General features: G+C 38.6%; 1 protein-coding gene across 1 annotated transcript; it reads right to left on the bottom strand.

Annotated features, from left to right (window-relative positions):
• Window positions 1-400: 400 nt before the first annotated feature.
• Window positions 401-20794, bottom strand: LOC111869768 (ER degradation-enhancing alpha-mannosidase-like protein 2). Its single transcript, XM_023861524.2, has 11 exons — window positions 20504-20794; window positions 18795-18905; window positions 17557-17742; window positions 15522-15765; window positions 12469-12799; window positions 12079-12170; window positions 10499-10663; window positions 8968-9157; window positions 4720-4875; window positions 1228-1886; window positions 401-718 (listed from the first exon to the last, which is right to left on the bottom strand). The coding sequence occupies exons 1-11, from the start codon at window positions 20614-20616 to the stop codon at window positions 485-487; spliced, it is 2481 nt and encodes an 826-aa protein (XP_023717292.1). The 5' UTR covers window positions 20617-20794; the 3' UTR covers window positions 401-484.
• Window positions 20795-21486: the final 692 nt, after the last annotated feature.

The raw sequence follows: 21486 nt of genomic DNA, 5'->3' as shown, positions 1-21486 counted from the left end.
ATATTCTTCTCACAAGTTTAAGTCCAGATGTATAGATGAAAATATTAGGGATCATCAGTGTGGGTTTGATGCAACAGATCAACTACTGATCAATCTTTTGCTGTCATCAGATACTGGGGAGAAAAAGGGAGTATGATGAGGCAGCACATCAGCTATTCATAGACTTCAAGAAAGCCTATGATTCAGGTAGGAGGTAATATTCTCATATAGTTTGGGGCACCCATGAATCTAGTTAGGCTGCTTAAAATGTGTTTAAACAAAATGCATAGAAAAGTCCGTATAGGAACACACACAAGCTTTCTAAGTATTATGTAACTTCCATAACAGACGTACGTATACTGGCAAACATGATATATGTCCATGCCACATCCGTCATAATCCAAATAGACACACTGTTACATCCAGGATTCCACTGTAACATTTATTTTTCATCAATATTTGATTTAAGTTAATACATTTGCTGGTATTCTCCCTACAGCTGATATTAAGATGAATCAAAAATTTCCCCAGACATTGACAGTCGTTGCAGAAATGGCTGAGCAGCACAAGACAGTAGCTGGTAGTCCTGTTCCCATGTTGCATTGTTCTTATATTTAGCTTCAGAACGTATTCTTTCTAGTAATGACTGAGGATCAAACCGAGGTTTTGCTGGTGCTGCTGCCATCAACAGGAAGTGCCTCATCAATTCTGGGAACCCAGACTGCGTATCTGTCATTTCCTATAAAGTTTATTTTAATGATTATTACAATATGCATGCATGTGAACATACAATCCAACCATCATTACAAAGATACTCAGTGCTTATAAGACACCTCAATAATCACAGAATTCTGTTAAGATTAATGGATGATAGACTATAAAGGTAAAAAAGGTAAAGGTGTCCCTGCGCTTAATTAATCAAGCACAATGCCATGAAGATGTATGGATTTGAAGCATAGGTCTACGGTTCTTGACTTTAGTACTAGATGGGGGAGTGTGGTCAGCTTCATGCCCCAGCCACTTTATCCTCAGGGAAAGAGCCCCTAGTACCCACTGTATATGGGGCTGGATGGGTCTCAGAATTTGTATGGATGCTGTGGAAAGGAGAAAATTCTCTTGCCCTTCCTGGGAATTGTGCCCCAATTTCTTGGACATTCAACACGTAGCCCATCTCTAAACCAACTGAGCTATCCTGGTTCCAGATGATAGAATGCTGCCAAGAAAAAAATAAAATTATTTTACACTTACCTCTTCAGTTGTATGATCCCCTGATTGTGCTCGTATCTCAGATTCCACTGTTATTTCTCCAGAGTCAGCTGCCACTGCTTGATCAGAAAAATTATGCTGCACTGAACTCCCATCATATAACTTCTCTGGATCTCTGTCTTCATCATTATCACGTGCTCCTTCTTCATAGTTCCTCACAGCATATACCCTATCGCTGTCATCTGCTCGATATTCCAGAAAATCATCTGTCCCTGCTGCTGGAATCACGGGCTTGTTCTCCTGACCCTTGATGAGTTCAGGTTCCATCACTTTATCACTCTTTACTTTACCTTCTGACATACTCACATTCCCTTCCAGTACATTTGAATTTAATTCAACTGGGAAATCTTCAGACGTCCTGTCAAATATGCTGATAGTTGGTACAGTTTTATTATACTGTTCGCTTTTACTGTAAGATGTTTCTTTGGCTTCTTGAAGCTGATTGTCATTTTGTGTGGATGCACGTATAACATCAACAGCATCGCCCATGTCTGACAGAAGTCTTTCAACATGGTCTTGTGTTTTTTTAAATTGTTTGACGTCTTCAGCGGAGTCTGGAGCTTTATTTTCTGGTGTGTATGAAGGAATTGGAGGCACTGTTTGTTTCTCCATGTGTAGATGCTCAGAGCTGGATTTATCTTCTGCACACAAAAAACATTTCTTATTCTTAACGAAAGATATGAGAAGTAAGACAACAGGAGGTAAGGATGAGGTGGGCAGGTCATGTAGCACGAATGGGGGAGAAGAGGAATGAGTATAGGATATTGGTGGGAAAGCCAGAAGGAAAGAGACCACAGGGAAGACCAAGGCGTAGGTGGGTGGACAATACTAGAGTGGATCTTAGAGAGACAGGATGGGATGGTATGGACTGGATAGATCTGGCTCAGGATAGGGACCAGTGAAAGGCTCTTGTGTACACGGTAATGAACCTTCGGGTTCCATAAAATGCTGGGAAATTCTTGAGTAGCTGCAGAATTGGTGGCTCCTCCAGAAGGCCTTAGCTCCATGAGTAAGTAAGTAAAAGAACAGGAGGTAAGCATTAAGTTATCCCAATTTTTCTTATACGTAATAGTATACTGGCAAGCAAATATAATAACAAAACAAACAAACTCTGTGGCCTGCAGTCTGTAAGTGAACTATACCGACCGAGCAACCGCCGCTTGTTGGCGAAGTTAGAGCCAACTTTTGCAAATAGAGGGTGTCACGTGGTCAGCGCAACAGATCCCCAAATTCATTAATTTCAGTTTTCTAGACCGGAGCTGCTATTTCCTTGAAATAGCTCCTCTATTATGCTCAAGAGGTTGAGTGGACCCCATTCCAGACCCGCTACTTCTCAGAAAATCTGATAGTGCCAGGAATGGAACGTGGGGCCTCTGGATTTGTAGCCAGTATCTCTGACCACTACACCACAGCGGCACCTTTAAAATGTATTTTCTGAGAATTAAATAAAGAGAGTAAATACTTTTCAATATTTGCTTTCTAGCCTACTTCCTTACTTTATAATGAAAGGTACGCTTATGGCATCATCATGTCTGTGTGTTTGTTCCATGGAACAAAATGAGATTTTCATGAAACTTGGTATGAATATCACACCACCAGAGGTGCCCCCACCTCTGTAGTTTTCTATTTACTACCATGTAATACCAACAAGGTGGCACAGAAAACTTCTGAAAATGGGAACCATAATATTATTCAACCTCTTTATTACAACCGTCACAACACAACAAATATCAAGACCAGTGCCCAGTAATATTATTCAGACAGTTTCAGTACACACAAAACAGAACAGTTATGATGTGACTAATTGGTAAAACTGCATAATCAGAATAATAATAAACATACAAGTGGCAGGCAGTGGCCTAAATGATCATCATTAGGCTCAGTCTACTCATGAATATAATTAAAGGAAAAATTAAATTACTGTCTTTCATTTAAATGCCTGTTTGTTGATGCAGCCAAAATGTGGACATGCTAAACATTTAAAGGGACAAGAAGTTCTGTTAAGAACTAATTGCCTACGATATGTATACAGTTGCCGTCTTGTAGTGCACTCAATTGCGCCTGTTACTTCACGACATGTTTCGGCAACACAGTGCCATCATCAGGTGCCCTAATTACGCTAATCTATTTCATTGCTTGCCTTTATAAAATTATTTAAAAAGTATTACAACACTCGCAGCTAAGAAGGGAACACACATCACAAGACACGGTTTACACAGAATATAAGAAAAACGACTCCCTTAGTGGAAGAACCACACACAAGTTTTATTTATGACACATAAGATGAATAATCTTAACAAGTTTTAGTGTGTGTAAATTTATTATAGTTGATATATACGCACTTTTTAAATACTTTTAATAATTTTTTAAAGGCAAGCAATGAAATAGATTAATGTAATTAGGGCACCTGGTGATGGCACTATGTTGCCGAAACACGTCGTGAAGTAACAGGTGAAATTGAGTGCACTACAAGATGGCAACTGTGTATAATCATGGATGAAAATCAATGCAACAGGATGCTAAAATACAACACTAATTGCCTACTTTCCTTTGATACAACATGCACTGTACCAAAAATGAGGGCCGTGGGGATCTGCTGTGCTGACAATGTGACACCTTCTATCCGATAAAGTTGGCACTAACTACGTGACAAGTGGCAGTCCCTTGGTCAGTATAGTTCACTTGCAGACTACAGGCCACAGACTTGTGGGAATGTGTTTACTGAGCCATTGCCTAGCAACCAAAGGGGATACACAGACAGATTCAAAGATTCTCCTTCGATATGATAAGGACCACACGGAAAATAACGCTTCCAACATTTATCCTATTCTTGTGTGAATTCATTGCCACAAGAAAAGTGTCTACTGATCTGCTGTCTAGCAACTATAAGGGAGATACATATACAGACACACAGACTGATGGTAGGGATTTATGAAGTATGCTGTTGAGATGGGCTCACATGCCATGATATTCATACCAAGTTGAAGTAAGACTTGTTCAGGTATTCAAAAATTGATAGGGGGACACACAGATACATAGACACATAGACAGTAAGGTGATCTCATAAGGCCTCCTTTTATTTTTTCAAAATGAGGAAAGTAGGCTAGAAACTTGAATTAATTAAAAACTATTTACATCGATCTATCATGAGTCAGTGACTAACTTTTCCTTAAAACAGAAATGACAATGATATTAGTTAATTAGTTGTATTAAAATTCACATTGTGATAGTACTGTTTTCATTAGTTATTGTTGTAGATCATCATAGTGCAGTACTATATGCTCAATTAAAATTATATAATACATTCTGCTTCATGAAATTATAGGACACAGAACAATCACAAAATTCTTCATCTGCCTACATTACCAAGAGCATATACTTCACACGCAGTCTATATATTACAGCAGGGCTATCCAACTTCAAACCAACGAGGGGCTATACTGTACCTTAGGTACCTACCCATATATTACTTACCTTTCTTTGATTGGTCAGCCTGCAGTGATTTATGACTAACAGTTAATGGATCACCCCTCAAAGTTCCATAATCTCGACTTGTCATCATATTCTGAACATCAGCTATGCGATGTTCACTGCAGCAATGGAGAGCACCAGGATCAATTGGGTGAGCTTCTGTGAAACAGATGAGCATAAATTTCACAATACTTCAGCTATTATCTCACTTCATCTTGCTACAGCCCTGGAGAAATGTGACAAATGGGACAATTCTGAATCAGTATATATTAACTACAGTATAAGCTGGGCAAAAAGAAGGTTAAACATTATTTACGACCAGTTAATGAAATTAAAAAGCAGCACAATTAACATGATTCTGCTGTATTTCCCCTACTACAAGGTCTAAAATTAATCAAAACTAAGTATCCATATAACAGAACAAATTACATGCAAATAGTTCAGCTAATTTATTTTATATTATGTACATCTGAACTTCTGACATCAAACTATTACTCAGAATGAAAAAGAAAACACTACTTTGAGATTCTTCTGCTTTAAAATGCTTAATTTTTGTAAAACAAATAATTTATTAACGACAATCTGGCAACGACATAATAATCACGTGTATCAATGCTCAGCTCTTCCTGCATCAAAACAGCAGTGGCTGACAACTGTCTTGGCCATGTGTTACCAAAATGAACATCAGTCTGTTAGATATGGCAGAACGTAATCTGAATGCTGCAAGCCTGCAACTGCGCTCTTCAACATTTGGAGTTGAAATGAAGATCTGTCAACAGAGCAACATTTTTTGCCCGAGTTTGGGCTTGCTACGACACACGCATGCAGGATCAGGATCATTAAATTACGTCTCACTATAGATCATATGAAGATAGGCGTACTTCTCAGATGTACAATGTATCACCTGTTCCTACATGACACTTCACATTTACTAGCATTGAGGTTCTTTTAATATTGCAGCATGTGAATGTCTGATAGTTGAGGAATATATTTTTAGTACTACATGGCAAAGTGAAGTTCATTCACGGCAAGATTCAAAACTATCAAGCATGACACAGTATTCACTTAGCATGTAAAGTCACTTCTACAGCAAGTAAAACAAGACATATGTTAATGTTGCACATCTGCCCCATATTCTCACTCAGTTGCTTCACTTCTCAGCTCAAATTAGAATCATAATTTTACAGGGCTAGCGATCCACAATATATAATACTTTGTGTTCATAGTTGCATGGAACCCAGTACTCATTTTAGTACCACTGTTGTGGTTGTGAGGGTTGTGAGACGTTAAGATGGTTGTAAGGTTGTCACCTTACACGCTGGCTGAGCTTCACTCCCCAGGAAAATCATTTAATTAATTCCTGGTACTCATTTCTGTTAGAGGCTGAGTAAACCCCAGGGCCTAGTGTGGCTGGAAGGATTAGGTAAACTGAAAAAAAAATCCAATGACCTCATCGGGACTTGAACCCGCAACCTTCCAGCTTGTAGCATAGTACCTTAATCACTACGCTACCGCATACCCACAGTAAAGAGGTAAAATAAATATGCACATTAGACATTATAAATTTTCCTCCATAATTTTACTCTTTCCTGACTCTTTTCCTTCTGATTTAGGAGAATGTATTAGATTTAGTTACATATAATATTCTGGTTCATAAAATGTATAACTAACATTCTATCAATTTGGAAACAAAGTAATACTGTCATTTATCCCTGTTTTAGTCTTAAATATATTCTTTCTCTTATGAGAAAATCTTACATTCTGAAAAGAACAAATGCATGGAACTGCAGTATTCTATNGAACATGGCATGCAATGAACTGGTTTGACGTGGATAAGTAAGCACCTGAAGATGGCATTATTATGCCGAAACATGTAGTGCGAGGGAGAGAAGGAGAAAAATGAGTGTATGCACTGCAAGACGGATTAAATAAATCATGGACTTAAATCAGTGCAACAGGACGCTAAAATATAACATTTTATAAACTGTTTGCATCTAAAAGAAGCCATGTTTGTTTGCACACTTTACCAACTGAAAATGCTACTAACATGGCATAACATTAAGCAAGCTATAGTTTACTACAATTCTTGTAAAAAAATTCAGTTAATATTGGAGATAGTTTCTCTAAATGGTCTATGGATGTTCTACCCTTCTCGGATGCAGATCTCAGAATAAATGCAACAGCTGCAACACTGAAGTTTGAACTCATAATAATCCAAGTTCTGCAAGAATTGACTGCTAAAACACCTCGTATTTTTGAAAGCTCAGCAGCAAAAGAGTTAACTGGTGCAATACATTATTGTGATTATGTGAAAACTACAAGCATTTCATACTGACACACAGATTACAATATTATATTTAAGCATCCNACATAATCTACATACCAGACACATATCAACGATGTAGATGTTGATAATACGAAGAACGTGACATTGTGTTTTTAAATGTTAAGTTTTAGACTGGGTTCAGTGTGGCAGCAACGTTAAGAGTATACACCTGATGATGGCCGATAGAGGCCGAAACATGTAGTGTAGAAAGAGCAAGATCAAAGACATATAAATGTATATTGTTTGCACTTAGGACGGAGTTTGTATCATTTAACACAGATTACAGTCTTGAAAGGGAAAAATGGTCAAAGGTCTCCCAATGCCTACAACTATTTCATGAAATATACAGAATGTCTGCATGAAAGGTATCCAAAATAAAATAATTATATCCCAGAAAGTAGTTATTATACACAATTATGGGTTATAGAATTACAAAGGGAAAGTATTAAAGTATATAACTTTCTCAGTAAATATCAATGTGGGCTCCCTTGGTGGCACAACAAATATCCAGACAATTTTCGAACTTGTTCCACGTTGCTTGAAGCCTCTTTAGTGTTACCATATACCATAGCCATGTCCCTTATGCGGGTTTTCAGTGTTGATGGTCATTAATCTTAACCTGGTAGGCAATGTTCTTCACGTAAACCCACTGGAACAAATCTAATGGGGTTAAATCTGGTGACATAGGAGTCCAAGCAATTGGTCCACCTCGGCCGATCCATCTCCCAGCCATCTCTCTGCCCAAGTGATTCCTAATATGGTGGCAGAAATGTGGCAGCGCCCCATCTTGTTGGAGGATAGTTTGAGATGGTACTTGAGACAGTGCATACAACTCCAGCATGTCCATGTACGAACATCTGGTCACAGTCTTTTCTGAAAAGAAAAATGGTCCAATCAACCTGTCGTGCATCAAGCTGGCCCACATGTTCACTTTGGGGCTGTGGATTTTGACTGCCCCTAATCCTGCAGTTGTACCTGTTTACAACTCCACTGACATGGAACGTCGCCTCGCCCAAGAAGCACACTCGGTGGCGGAAATTGGGTGATGTGTCAAGTCTTTCTAGCATGTCCACAGTGAAGCTTGTGAGTGCTACTTGGTCATTTGAATCTTGTACACTCTTAGATGGAGCCTTTTGTGTAGCACATCATGCACTGCTGAATGTAGAATTTGTACATAACTACAAGCTGGCAGCAAGAATTGATTTGCGTGGACTTCACTGGAATGCCTCTCTAATGTGATTGACGTTTTCTTGAGAGGTCCATGTCTTTCCAGCAGATTTTACATGCAACAGACGACCTGCAGCCCTCAGTTCATTGTCTGAGAACTAAATGCTTTTCTGTATAGGAGGCTGATTTCCATATTGCATTCTAAAACGATGCTGGACAGCTGTAAGAGATTGCAGCCCTGCTAGTCACAACACGCATTGAACCTGTTCTATTGTGTCAACATCGTTACTGAACTCATCAAAGGTCATTAGCTAGCGCACTCGCATAAGCTGGGCATGAAAAAAAAAAAACTTTCAGAGTTTTTCTTTCTGATTGTCTACACCAGATACATGTATGACAATAAGTTTCTGAGATATAAATCTTTTTTTATTTTGGATTCTTTCATCCAGACCCTGTATTAGGCTGCACATATTAACATCAGCACTAGACAGGTGAGTGCTCAGCATGACATTTCAGCTGGCTTTATACTTAGGAGACATTCTGAATGGTGTAGTGAAGTGACAAGTATGAACACCTTTACAAGAAATAAAACACAAAGCATCCAGGTTGCAATCTGTCATTTTACAGATTTAGTTATCATGACTCAACATTACGGCCAAAATAATATTTTTAGAAATGAAGTGAACCACAGTACACAAAGGGAAACAGCAAACACAAAATGAAAATCTATGTATAGCTGCTTAAATGAATTAACTGACCAGTGTTAAATATGTAACCCCCGGCTTCCATGACACATTCACCCCATGGAGTGTTCACCACCGTGCCATGCTGGCCACGATTATGAATAAAATTGTCTGTATCAAACAGCAGGTAGAGATACTTTGTGGTCTCAGCCAAGAAGAAAGACTCCATACGATCTTCTTTTCGATGATCCCGAACATCTTTAATCTGCAACAGCATACAATAAGGACAAAGAAAAGTTAAAAATTTTATTTCAGAGGAACTACTCAGATATCTGCCTTTGTATAAATTTCAGGGCAAAAAAACCTGAGATACTTCATGAATTCAGTGGTTATGAAGAGTTGTATCTTCTGGGCTATAACACCAGTAGCAAGCTGAGCTCTGCGTGCTACATGCCTCATGCTGGTTTCGTGCTTGGCCTATTCTTCAACCCTGAAGATGGAGGTGAGATGTTCCTCCAAAATGTCAGTTGACTTTCAAAATGCTACGCAGCATTATATCCCAGAAAATATGACTCTTAGATACCTTCCTCTTAAGTGCTTAAGTGTATAGAAGGTGAAAGGTGCATATCTTGGTTATGTGCGCATATTTGTCTGTATTAAAATAATGCAATATAATTTCATATTGGCAATTCTTACTCATAAAAAAATCCTTCACAAATCAGTCAATTATATGCAAATCACACAATGTTTTAGAAAGTTTCCTTTATACTGAAACCTTTATAAAAATGTGCATAATGTAAAGTAAATATTTAATGCCACATATATGTGATATGATGAATGAAATGATTTTAATGATTTTTAAAATCCCAACACAGATTTTGTTATCAGTTTCTATCCATCCTATGGCAACAATATGCATGACATGGGACAAAGTGATTGAAAATTGGTAGTTATTTAATTCTGTGATGTGTTTTTACTTGCAAAATACAGATGTCTGGTGCTCACTAACAGACACATTCAGATCCAGGTACATGATGTCTACATTCTGACCATTTGTAACAACTATAACAACTTCTTAGTTAGAACTCAGGCAGCAAAGACATTATAAGTAATTCAAAAATACTGAATTACTACCTAAAGATAGATGGATGACCTAAAATCCATTTCATGCACCAAATAGTGTTAATTAACTTTCTCTGTATCTAGTGTCTTAAATATTTCACAGTAATTCACAGACTTATCAGTAATAAACAGTGGATACATTATACTGCGATCAGACATGGAAATCGTTTTTCAGAACTAGGGAGGCACTCCAGATCAGTACAGAAGTCTAGGAGAATGACCAACACATATACAAAATAAATTATTGCACTGTACGTTAGAAATTCATGGGAACAACGCTTATATTTTAAGGCACTATAAACAGTTTTGCTATAAGAAAGATGACTTTGGAAGTAAAGAGATGGCATCTACCCATCTCCACCCCATTTCTGGCCCTGACTGTAATATACATTCAACTTTAAATATGATTCTGTAGGTTCCTTGGTCTCATTTATGACAAGTATTTATATCAGAATTATCTGCCTCCTTAATTAGAGATGCATACTGTAGCATAACCACAGGATGTGCGGGCACTGTGCTGGATGCTACGGAGGATATCTTTGCCAACTTCCAGTAGATATGGATCACCAGTGGCTCTGTATAAGTACATTACTGACTCTATTAGCTCCGGACGTAGAGGATACCCTTCACGATTTGTTCCTGCTTCTCCCTGGAAGAATACATGGCAGGAAAAGTTACTAGTTGCAGCCACAGCTCCAGAATTACACTTATCATGGGCAAATAAACAAAGACTGGTGGCAATTACATTTTTAGCCTTGGCCTAAATTCATAACAAATTAAATAAACACATCTCATTATTCTGTTTAAGGTACAGAAAAGCATACTGAGAATGTACTATGTTTGTTCTCTGAATTTATTACTTAAAGTTGAGTTTCTAAACACTTCCAGTATAATTATGGTATCTGTCTACAGTATTCTGTGGGACTATGGGTGAGTGGGGTTCAGTAACTGCAACCTGTCTGAACAAAGTGTACTATAATTTGAACTCTTTGACAAGTTTTCATTTTTATCCACATTTGTATCAACTTACACAAAATATTAAAATAGTCTAAATTCATATGGTTAAATGTTTGGCCAAATGGATATAAACATACTGTACCCTCATATGAGTGGTAAAATTGTTCAGTTACACAGACACACATTATGTAAATGAGGTTCTGCCATAAACTGACACTTTCCATTTTGAAACAAGTTTCTGGTAAGGCAAAAATAAAAGATGAAGTTGTACTCATGTTCAATTAGCCTCTTACATACTGTAGCATCATTTGCAGCCACAAGTGTGGGGCTTTGAACCTGATCAGTGGCCATCACTGGAGCTGCAGTGAAGCATGCTTAAATTTGATGAGCAGTTTTATATTGGAAGAGATTACTAAAAATGTCCTCAAACGTCTGGATCCACTTAATGTGGAAAGCCCAATGTTCCTTAACTGGCTCATATCTGTGAACTAATGACTCAAAACTGGTGTTTGAGACCTTACGCACTTGATTTCAATGAATCTCAGGACCTGCTAAGGATCTAGGGTTAAGTATGACAGTACACTGTAGAAACAATATCTAACAATATCTGTTTTGTAGAACAAACTGCAGAAGCAAAATTAACAACTTTTATTTGGGAAGGAAGAGTGCTACAATTACAGAACAAATAATCCAAATGGTACTCTCAAATACCAGGCCCACCACACTCATAGTAGCGAATTATAACAATATTATTATTGTGGTACTACAAGATTTCTATTCTTCTTCTTTATTAATGCTACAATCCTGTGTGGATCTTGCCTCCTACATAGTTTCGTAACAGTAAATTTTTCTGGGGTAGTGCTGTTAGCCCAATGGCTAACCCCCAAACCAGAGGACCAGAGACTACGTTTCATCTGGCCTCTACCCTTTGATCTGTCTGGCATGTGTGACCTTACCAGGGGCTTACACTCCTGCCAGTAGAGCTCTCCAGGTCACTGGGGGCACACAAACCTTCACTCCATGACTAGGCAGTAGTCCTCAAGAAGGACTAAAAGTGGTTAATGAACACAAATAAAATTAATGGATAATTACTTCAGGCAAACGTACCTGCGGAATATTGTAGTACTCAGGAGTGAATCCATACTGCTTCCATACCTGATGATAGTTGTGGAGAGACTTTATTGCTTTATTCACATCACCTGTAATTAAATAATACCCATACAATGGAAAGACATTTTTGCTCTTCAATACTGTAACTAAGCATTATGCCATGAAGGCATATGGGGGGAGCTAGAAGTACAGTTCCACCATTCTTGACCTCAGCACTAGATGGAAGTGAGTGGTGTTATCACATGTAATTCTAACAGCATGATCTACTTCTGAATGAAGAATATACTATGTACAGACAGAATATTTAGTGTGTGATCTATATTACTGTTTGTGAATTATTTTTATAGTGCTCTGTACTTATTCTCCTATCTTACAAATATTACACACCTACAAGGCTCAGAACTCCAGGCCAGTAGGCTTCTAGAGACTGGAACACAGGTAATGTGACTTGGCCCTTGGTCATAGACACCCAGAGATGCCAGTCATCTCTCTTCAGATACTTTTCAATGGCTATGCGCCCTTCATTAAACATATGCATGAGTTCTGGACGCTGAAGCAATATGGAACCTTTGGCCAGGTATTCATAATACGAGTCAACACCTGCCCCTATTCCAGCATCCTGAGCTGTCCAACGTCCTGTCTGGACATCAATGTGGTTGCCAACTAGGCCAATTGGTGAGCGGTGATGATACAAGCCATATAATGCATTTATAGCAACCTGAAAACAATACATATATATAATGTATATACAGAGTGTTTCACGACTTTAGGGCATAACTGCAGGAGGTGATTTCCTAGGTCTTTGTGATCAAAAAAGTACATATAAATATGTGTCCGATTTTGGACAATTATGGAGTTATGACCGTTTTAAACTCAGAATAGAAGGTAATGATTACTGAAATAAACGGAACAAAATAATAAACCAGCATAATACATGATACATTTAAAGTATGAATGTAAAGTTAACTTCGTGAAATTACCTTTAATTTGAATTTATTGGTGCTTAAAGCTGATTTTCTAAAATGCCACCGCCAGCCGCAACACAGGCTGCCGCTCGATTGTGAACCACGGCGGACATACCAACCCACCCCACCTTACATAGCTCTCAAGTGTCGAGATAACAAGAACGCTATGTCTGTAGCCGGCTAAACATAGCGAGCCGCCAGCTGACAGACATGGTTCACACGAGGGCATGTACGGGAATGAAAAAAACGGTCATAACTCCGTATCCATCCAAAATCCGACACATTTATATGAACTTTTTTTTATCACAAAGACCTATGAAATCACCTCCTGCAGTTATGCCCTAAAGTCGTGAAACACCCTGTATATGAGTATATACTGTCAGGTGTTTGTGTGTGACTATAGACAGGGTATGGACTGATGAATGCATTTATTGAGCACTTATACACACCACATGGAACTACAAGTACAACTACCGCTGATCTCTACAACTCATGAATCAACATAGCACCAGCTAAGCCTTTTCCAGCCTCCTGTGTCTTCACCAGCTGTTCCTTGGTAACAGCTTCTAATAGTTGAGATTCTTCAGCTTCACACGCTGAAGTCCTATCTTCAAAGCTTTCCATGCAGAACTCAGCTGAACTCACTAAGTTCCAAATCTCCCAGTTATAAAATCAAGGCAGGGACCACATAGAATACATGGTTCTTCTATTGCTACGTACCTGTATGTTGTGGGCGTTACATAGCAATGACTATTATTTACCAAGCTGTTGTGTAGCAATGGTCACTGTTTACAGAGCTGCCATTTAGCAATGTGTCTATATGCCACAATATATACATAAAACTGTAATTAAAAGCATAAAATAATCGTCCAGTGAAGTTATCTATCATGATATGTATTTCCCTGAATAAGACCAATTATAATGATTCAAATGCCATATTGTGAATACATTCTTTCTTTTTTTTATTTGATTTATTATTACCTCAAGCAATCCGTACAGGCAAGACAGTCACCGCAGATACAGAAGCAGTCCATTATATACTAAAATAAGATATAAAATGAAAAGTAAAATATAACAAATAGATAAAATATAATATGATATGATACCAGATATACTACGTGTCCTTAATAGGCCTCAAACATGGACAAGGTTTCTACAAGGACACTCTGCCAGAAGAACCAAGAAACTGTTAAACTAAACAAAAACCAATTACAGTGGAAAATAGGACTATCCATAAAAACTGCCATCTGAAAGGACATCTTTTCAAACTGGGGTTAACCAATAATTCCCTCTGTGAAAGGTGCCCAGAAAAAGATGTATCAGCAACGTATGTCCTATATAATTGTAAGGCTATTACTTATTGAAGATTTGGTCACGTGGGTCACTGCTTCATGGAACCAAGTGACTGCCATGACACCCTTTTAAGTAAGATACTGCACTCCATTTGAAGTGCAGGATTGTTGAAGGGTTGAAACAGAGGGGGGACACACAACAGACCACTCATTGTCATGGACTGGTCAAGGCCTACCTCTTACTTACTTATTTGTTCATTCATTCATTCATTAGTAAAGAGGTAGGTCTAGAAGTAAACATAGAGAAAACTATGTATATGTTACTGTCTCGTCAACAAAATTCAGGGCAAAATCATGACATAAAGATAGGAAACAGATGTTTTGAAAATGTGGCACAGTTCAGATATTTGGGAACAATGATGACAGATTGAAACCTGATTCAGGAGGAAATTAAGAGGCGATTGAACTCGGGTAATGCTTGCTACCATTCAGGCCAGAACCTTTTGTCTTCTTGTCTGTTGTCCAAAAACTTAAAAATTAGAATATACAAAACTATAATTTTGCCTGTGGTTCTGTATGGGTGTGAAACTTGGTCTCTGACATTAAGGGAGGAACATAGACTGAGGGTGTTTGAGAACAGGGTGTTGAGGAGAATATTTGGACCGAAGAGAGATGAAGTGATATGAGGTTGGAGAAAACTGCATAATGAGGACCTTCATAACTTTTACTCTTCTCCAAGTATAATTAGAATGATCAAGTCAAGCAGGATGAGTTAGGCAGGTCATGTAGCACGAATGGGGGAGATGAGGAATGCGTATAGGATATTGGTGGGAAAGCCAGAAGGAAAGAGACCACAGGGAAGACCAAGCCATAGGTGGGTGGACTATATTAGAATGGATCTTAGAGAGATAGGATGGGATGGTATGGATTGGATAGATCTGGCTCAGGATAGGGACCAGCGGAGGGCTCTTGTGAACACGGTAAAGAACCTTCAGGTTTCACAAAATGCTAGGAAATTCTTGAGTAGCTGCAGAATTGGCGGCTCCTCCAGAAGGGCTCACCTCTATGAGTAAGTAAGTAAGTAAGTAAGTAAGTAAGTTTCCAAACTGCAACACTGGTTGAACATGCTGCCTCAGTCCCAGCCTAAGCATGTCCCCACTCAGATCACCAAACTGTCTCCTACCTCTTCAAACAACGGGTCCCCTGTGAGTCTTGAAAGGGTTCCAAATTCCAAGATGAAAGTTCCAACTCCTGCTGTACAAGTGATGCTTGTTTCACCAGCTGGAACACCATGCCGAAGGTTCACGGTGCCATATGGCATGCCTGTTGTCGTATCAAATGCTGCTATTAGGCGCCGTGCAACATCCTCAGCCAGCTGTAACAGCGGCCCGTTGCATGGCCATCCTTTCTGAACAGCCACACCTGCTCTGTGAAGACAACTTAACTATACCATTCACTCCGAGTTCTGAGAAACTCAACCTAATCATTTACACTAGATGATTAAGTTTTCTGTTTTGAAGGGTCACCATTCTTGAAAGAACTGGCTACCTCACAAATTTAAAATGTATGTAAACTACTTGTTTGTTTGCTTGTTTGTCTCTTAACTCTAAGGCTATACTGCACTGAATGAGAGGATAAATGTGGATGGTGAATTCAAAAGGGTATAGAAGGAAGCAGCTGAGACTTATTTTAAGGGACAGTTTAAACTAGTGCCTAATGGGACAGGAAAACCCATCAGTGAGCCAGTGTAGAGGCCAAGACTGAAGCCTGAGGAACACCAAATAAAAAGCAAGTATAGTAGTCATTATGGGAGCTGGGAAAGTACAGCTGGTATAATGACAGGCTGGAGAGCCACGGTTCAATTCCCAGCAGAGGCAAGAGATTTTTCTTTTCTCAACAGCATCCACACTGGCTCTGAAGCCCACCTAGCCTCCTATCCAATGGGTGCTGGGTGAGCTTTCCCTTGGGGTAAAGTGGTTAGGGCACAAAACTGACCACTCATCTCCATCTTGCACTGAGGTCAAGAACACTGGAGCTATACCTCCACTTTCCCATATGTCTTCACAGTGTGGTGTTTAGTTAATTAAAAACAGGGATAACTTTACCTTACTATACGTTACACCTTGACGATCAGTATTTAAATGTACATAAAATTCATACATTTTATGCCATTTTTATGCATTTTCAAAAAAAGACAAGAGGTCTAGCAAATAACAAGACTGTACTCCCTTCGAAGTAGTTCCCTCTAGCAGCTATACATAAATGCCAGCATTGTTCCCAATTGTCACAGCACTTCCGTTATTCATTCTCCTGCAAGCTGTTCAGAACAGCCATTACAACCTCCCAAATTTCTTCTGTGATTTTAAAATGTCATCTTTGAGATGATTCTTCATGGCAGGGAAGATGAAGAAGTAACAAAGAGTGAGATCTGTTGAATAAGTGGAATGTTCCATAATCACAACCAAGTTTTTCCCCAGAATTCCTTGGTGGAAAGCGCCATGTGTGAGGGCATGTTGTCATGATCCACTAGTTGGGGAAGAATTCTTACCTCACATGACGAACTGACTACCTCAGACATTCCAAAACTTAGAGATAAAACTTTTGGTTAACAGTCTAATCAGGTGGAACAAACCCTTCATGCATTAATCCTCTGAAGTTAAAGAAATGAATTAATAATGTCTTGTGTTTTGATTTTGACATATACACTTTCCTGGGGCTGGGTAAATCTCAGTATATCAATTGCATTCTCTGCTACTTTGTGTCAGGGACATACCAAAAACCCCATATTTCATATTCATTGATAATCCTCTTCAGCCATTCAGCTTTCTAAATTTGTTGCAAAAGATCACCACAAACTTCCCTTAGGATGCGCAAATAAGAGGTCATTTACGGTACTATCTTCAAACATGCCTGCAGGGACTGAAGAAAACCACAAAAAACCTCATTGAGGATAGCCAGAATCCCAGCCAAGATCTGAACCCATCACTTTCTGAATACAAGTTGTGTTACTGCTTGAGGTGATTTTTCAGTGTGCCCATTTTCACAGTAAATTTTTAAAACCAGAAGGAGAATTTTAATGTCAGCAACAGAGGGTAATGGATTCTTATTTTACATCAATACTTGCGAAGAAATTGGTTTTTGTTAACACTGCTTTTCTTAACATTTGTATCTTCGTGTACCAATTAAGAGGGACAAGAAATGGTTGCTTGCTTACTTACCTGTAAGACAGTAGATGTGCACTCAGTAGGCCACCAATTATGCGTATATTTGTTTCAAACACAGAAACATTGATGTTGGCATCAAAATTTGCATTTGTTGTGATTATATCAACAACTCGTTGAAATTCAGAGTAATTTCCCATCACAGCCAATGTATCAAGGGCATCAATAAGTGTCAACGAATAACTGTGACACAAAAAAATTTATTATTCACATATGAAAGTACAGTTATGTTTGTTTGTTTATAATTTATTTAACAATGTTATCAATACCTCGCCGATCACAGTGGCTACATGGTCTAAGGCAAGAACTGTCTTTGCTTGCTTGAATGTTGGGATTGTGGGTTCGAATCCCACTTCAGGCATGGATACCTGCGTGCGTTTATTCTGTGTGTAGGTAGCGGCCTTGTGATGGTGGCCTACCAACTATGTATTGAATTACGAAATTGAAAAAGCAGCCAGGGTTCAACAAAGAGCTATAGAGCCATAGATGACTGAAAATGAATGAAACAATACCTCAGATGACACAGCATCAAATGATCACAGATGGAAGCAATCAGGGACTGATTTCAATATTCTGAAATTTGCCTGAGAGGACTGATGAAAACAACACAAAAAATCTGCTGGGTGTCCAACCAAAATTTGAACTGGGTACATAGTGAATAAGTCAGAAGAATTACTGCTTGAGCCAACCTGATTAGTAGTCATTCAAATAACTACCAACTGCCTTGTACCAGGAAATTGGAAAGACATGATACCTTGGTTAGTAACTGGCCGTGCCATAGCTCAAGCGGTTAGTCGCTGGCTTCCTGCCGCAGTGGCCCAGGTTCAAGCCCAAGTCTGGTCAAGTGGGGTTTGTGGTGGACAAAGTGACACTGGGGCAGATTTTCTCCGAGAACTTCAGTTTCCCCTGCCAATCTTCATTCCACTGATTTCTCATCATCATAATCACGCAGGGCAGGAACAATAGGCCAATCAGTGGCCGACAGGCCGAGTGAACCCAGATGGACTCCACCCCCCACTATACAAATAAAAAAAAAAACTGGTTAGTAAGATAAACAGCTACAAACTAAATAAGCAGAGCCTGCTTTCTGAGAGAAACATTTCAAATTCTCTCTTCACCACCTCATCCAGAATGATTATTGTCATCCTCCCACAAGTCTAGTATGTAATAGGGGTATTCTTCCAGCAAAGAGTGACTGCCTGGAGTATACATACATACAGCATACTTGTACTTACCTTCCCCATGTATCCACTCCATCACAACTCAAAGGCCGCAATTCATCATAGGGATATGCATACTTTAAATAACCGTCATACGCATGCTGAAACATTTGACGGACCTCTTCCCTGAAAACCAGACCCTCTGATTAGAGAGGCTAATTACAGTAAAATGCATATAATAAAAATATGACCTCACTAATAGACACATTATAAACATGAGTATTTAATCCGACAATTCTCTACAAATAAAGGGCACTGTTACCTGAAATGTAAAGTCATATAGTTTAGTAGATAGGTTCCAACATTTCAAGTGAACCTGCTGCTCCATCTTCAGCATAAAGAAGTAAGCCATGAAGGAACAGAGATCTGTTATTGGAAAGGTGGGATTAGGGCCAGGACTGAAGAGTGAACCAATGGGTGCAGTGTAAAATGAACGAGATTTTGTGGTTCTGAAAAGGTACATAAGGTACCACAAGAATGCAGTGCATCTGTTTCAGCAGTTATCCTGAATTTGCACATAAACTTGTATGAGAATTCCAGGAAGCATTAGACAACTACATCTATACTGTACCATTTTTACAATGCAAAATGACACTACAATAAGATCAATGTCATGTGACATGTATATTGACTATACTAATACTATCTGCAAACAGAACATAAGTTCTGCACATTAACCTTCCAGACTTTACCACGCTTAACTAAACTAATTCTGACTTATATCAATGCGGAACACAAAAGTGCTATGATTAACAGTATTTACACTTTTTTTTTAGTTGCAATCTATATTCCCTACAGAATGGACAAAATACATTGTAAGATGAGGCACCGGCTAAACAATTAACATCAAAACTATACTACATCTATACCACAGGCCTTCAAGCAGTTTATTACATGTATACAAGACTGAATCTGTCTGTGGGAATATAACAAAATTGCAACAAACTGACTTGATGATATAGAATATCAAACAAAGAGTTTTAACCTTCATTTTAATAAGTTTGTACTTCATTGTACTTTTATACAATGTATTTTATAATGTATTATCAAGTGCCCAGCTTTACCATCATAATTGCAGGTCAGTGGTATGCGAATATGGTAGTCATGTGTTTGCCTGATGATGGCTTTAATAGCTGAAACATGTAGCCAGGCTAATTTTAGCCTTGACTTTTATATTGTTGTGTTGTGATGGACTCTAATAAAGAAACAGTATTGACACTAATGTCACCTACAAACGAAAATAAACATTCAAATTCTGCAAAACAGGAAGTTTTGAGTGTGAGGGCAACAGACACTTCCCAGATTCTCTTTTGTTTGCAGTATCAAGAAACATGTCAACATAAATTAATTACAACCTTAAAAACCAGAACAATCTTCTCCATTTAAAATCGGGGGCAAAAGCCCGTTCCAAAAAACATGATCAGTGTAAAGTTTAGAGGTGCATGGAAAACTGTATATGTACACTGGCAACGTAGGCTAGGGTACAGTTCGTTCATTTGCAACGCTTATGCGTGATTATTATAAATCTGTACCAGATTAAGCGTTAAAGACAATGCGTATGACTTACTGGTGTTATGTTAATACTGAAGACAAACATACATGTTTTTGCGGACCTTGGTAAAAAAAAAAAACAGATCTATCGTGACGGGCTATACATTAATATTCGAGCTGACTCGCAACATATAAAATTCACACATTTACGGTAACAACCAAGGTATACATACCTTAGGCTTAGTAAATCCTTTCGCTCATATTTACGTACCCCATATACAACACTTAAATTCAAAAATATAATAGAAAAATTAATTACGTAACCAAACCATCTCAGAAAAAACATTTCGAACAGTCACTGCCGCAGATTTCTAATAATTGCAGTGCACCTAAACCTCAACAAAATGTCAAATTCCATCGTCCACTATACAGCTGTTCGCAGTCGACAGCGTCGACAGTTGGTTCAGAGCTACCAAACACATAACATTGTGTTCAATGCTGGCCCTTCTCGTCCACCACGGTGACGTATCACATCCCACTTTGACAATTAAACATATGAAAATGCTATGGGCTAAGAATCATCTTTGATCGATACCAAAGATTATCAGACAAGACCGGCAGCAGCATTAAGGGAATCGTGTCGAAATTATTGATTGACCCGTGGACTTGGGGTTCTCACTACAATGAGTGTGGAGTCTTGGTTTTTCGGATGTGACGGTCTGTAGGCGAGCTTAGTACGCCGACGTTTCGGAGAAGCATTCAACCTCCATCTTCTGCATCGAGTAAGCGAAGAATGTATATAGCAAGAAGCAGATGGGTGACTTACTTTGTCTATTATATGACCATGAAGAACCAAGCAGAGCAGATACACCACCAGAAGAAATGAAAGCATATTCACTGAGCATAAACCAAACACGTGGTTGGACACAGAGGAATGGCGCAAAATAACATGAATGTAACATCTAGAAGGGTCTAATACATCAAAAGGAAGGCAGAGCAGACTCCTTGAACACATGTTGTATGCCTGATGATGGCCAGTTAGGCCAATACACGTTTTGAAATAAAGCAGAAAGAAACACCAAAACCTAGTGGCCTTTGATTCAGTTGTTCAAGGTTGGACAAGAATCAGAACTGTATTCAAGATGGAGAAAATTTGTTCCTTTGAAACATCTATGAACTACAGATTATTAAAGGATTACACTGCTTCACATTCCAG

Source organism: Cryptotermes secundus, unplaced genomic scaffold (genome assembly GCF_002891405.2).
Source record: "Cryptotermes secundus unplaced genomic scaffold, Csec_1.0 scaffold93, whole genome shotgun sequence".
NCBI lineage: Eukaryota > Metazoa > Arthropoda > Insecta > Blattodea > Kalotermitidae > Cryptotermes > Cryptotermes secundus.
The sequence above is the reverse complement of the archived record's forward strand: the minus strand, read 5'-3'. Positions and strand labels throughout refer to the sequence as shown.

Coding starts and splice junctions, on each gene's coding strand:
- LOC111869768 (XM_023861524.2), bottom strand. CDS start 20,616: ATGTTTTTTCTGAGATGGTTTGGTTACGTAATTAATTTTTCTATTATA. Junction 12,800..15,521: donor GGGACCCGTTGTTTGAAGAG/GTAGGAGACAGT, acceptor TATTGTTTTCAG/GTTGCTATAAATGCATTATA. Junction 9,158..10,498: donor CATCCTGTGGTTATGCTACA/GTATGCATCTCT, acceptor ATGCTGTTGCAG/ATTAAAGATGTTCGGGATCA.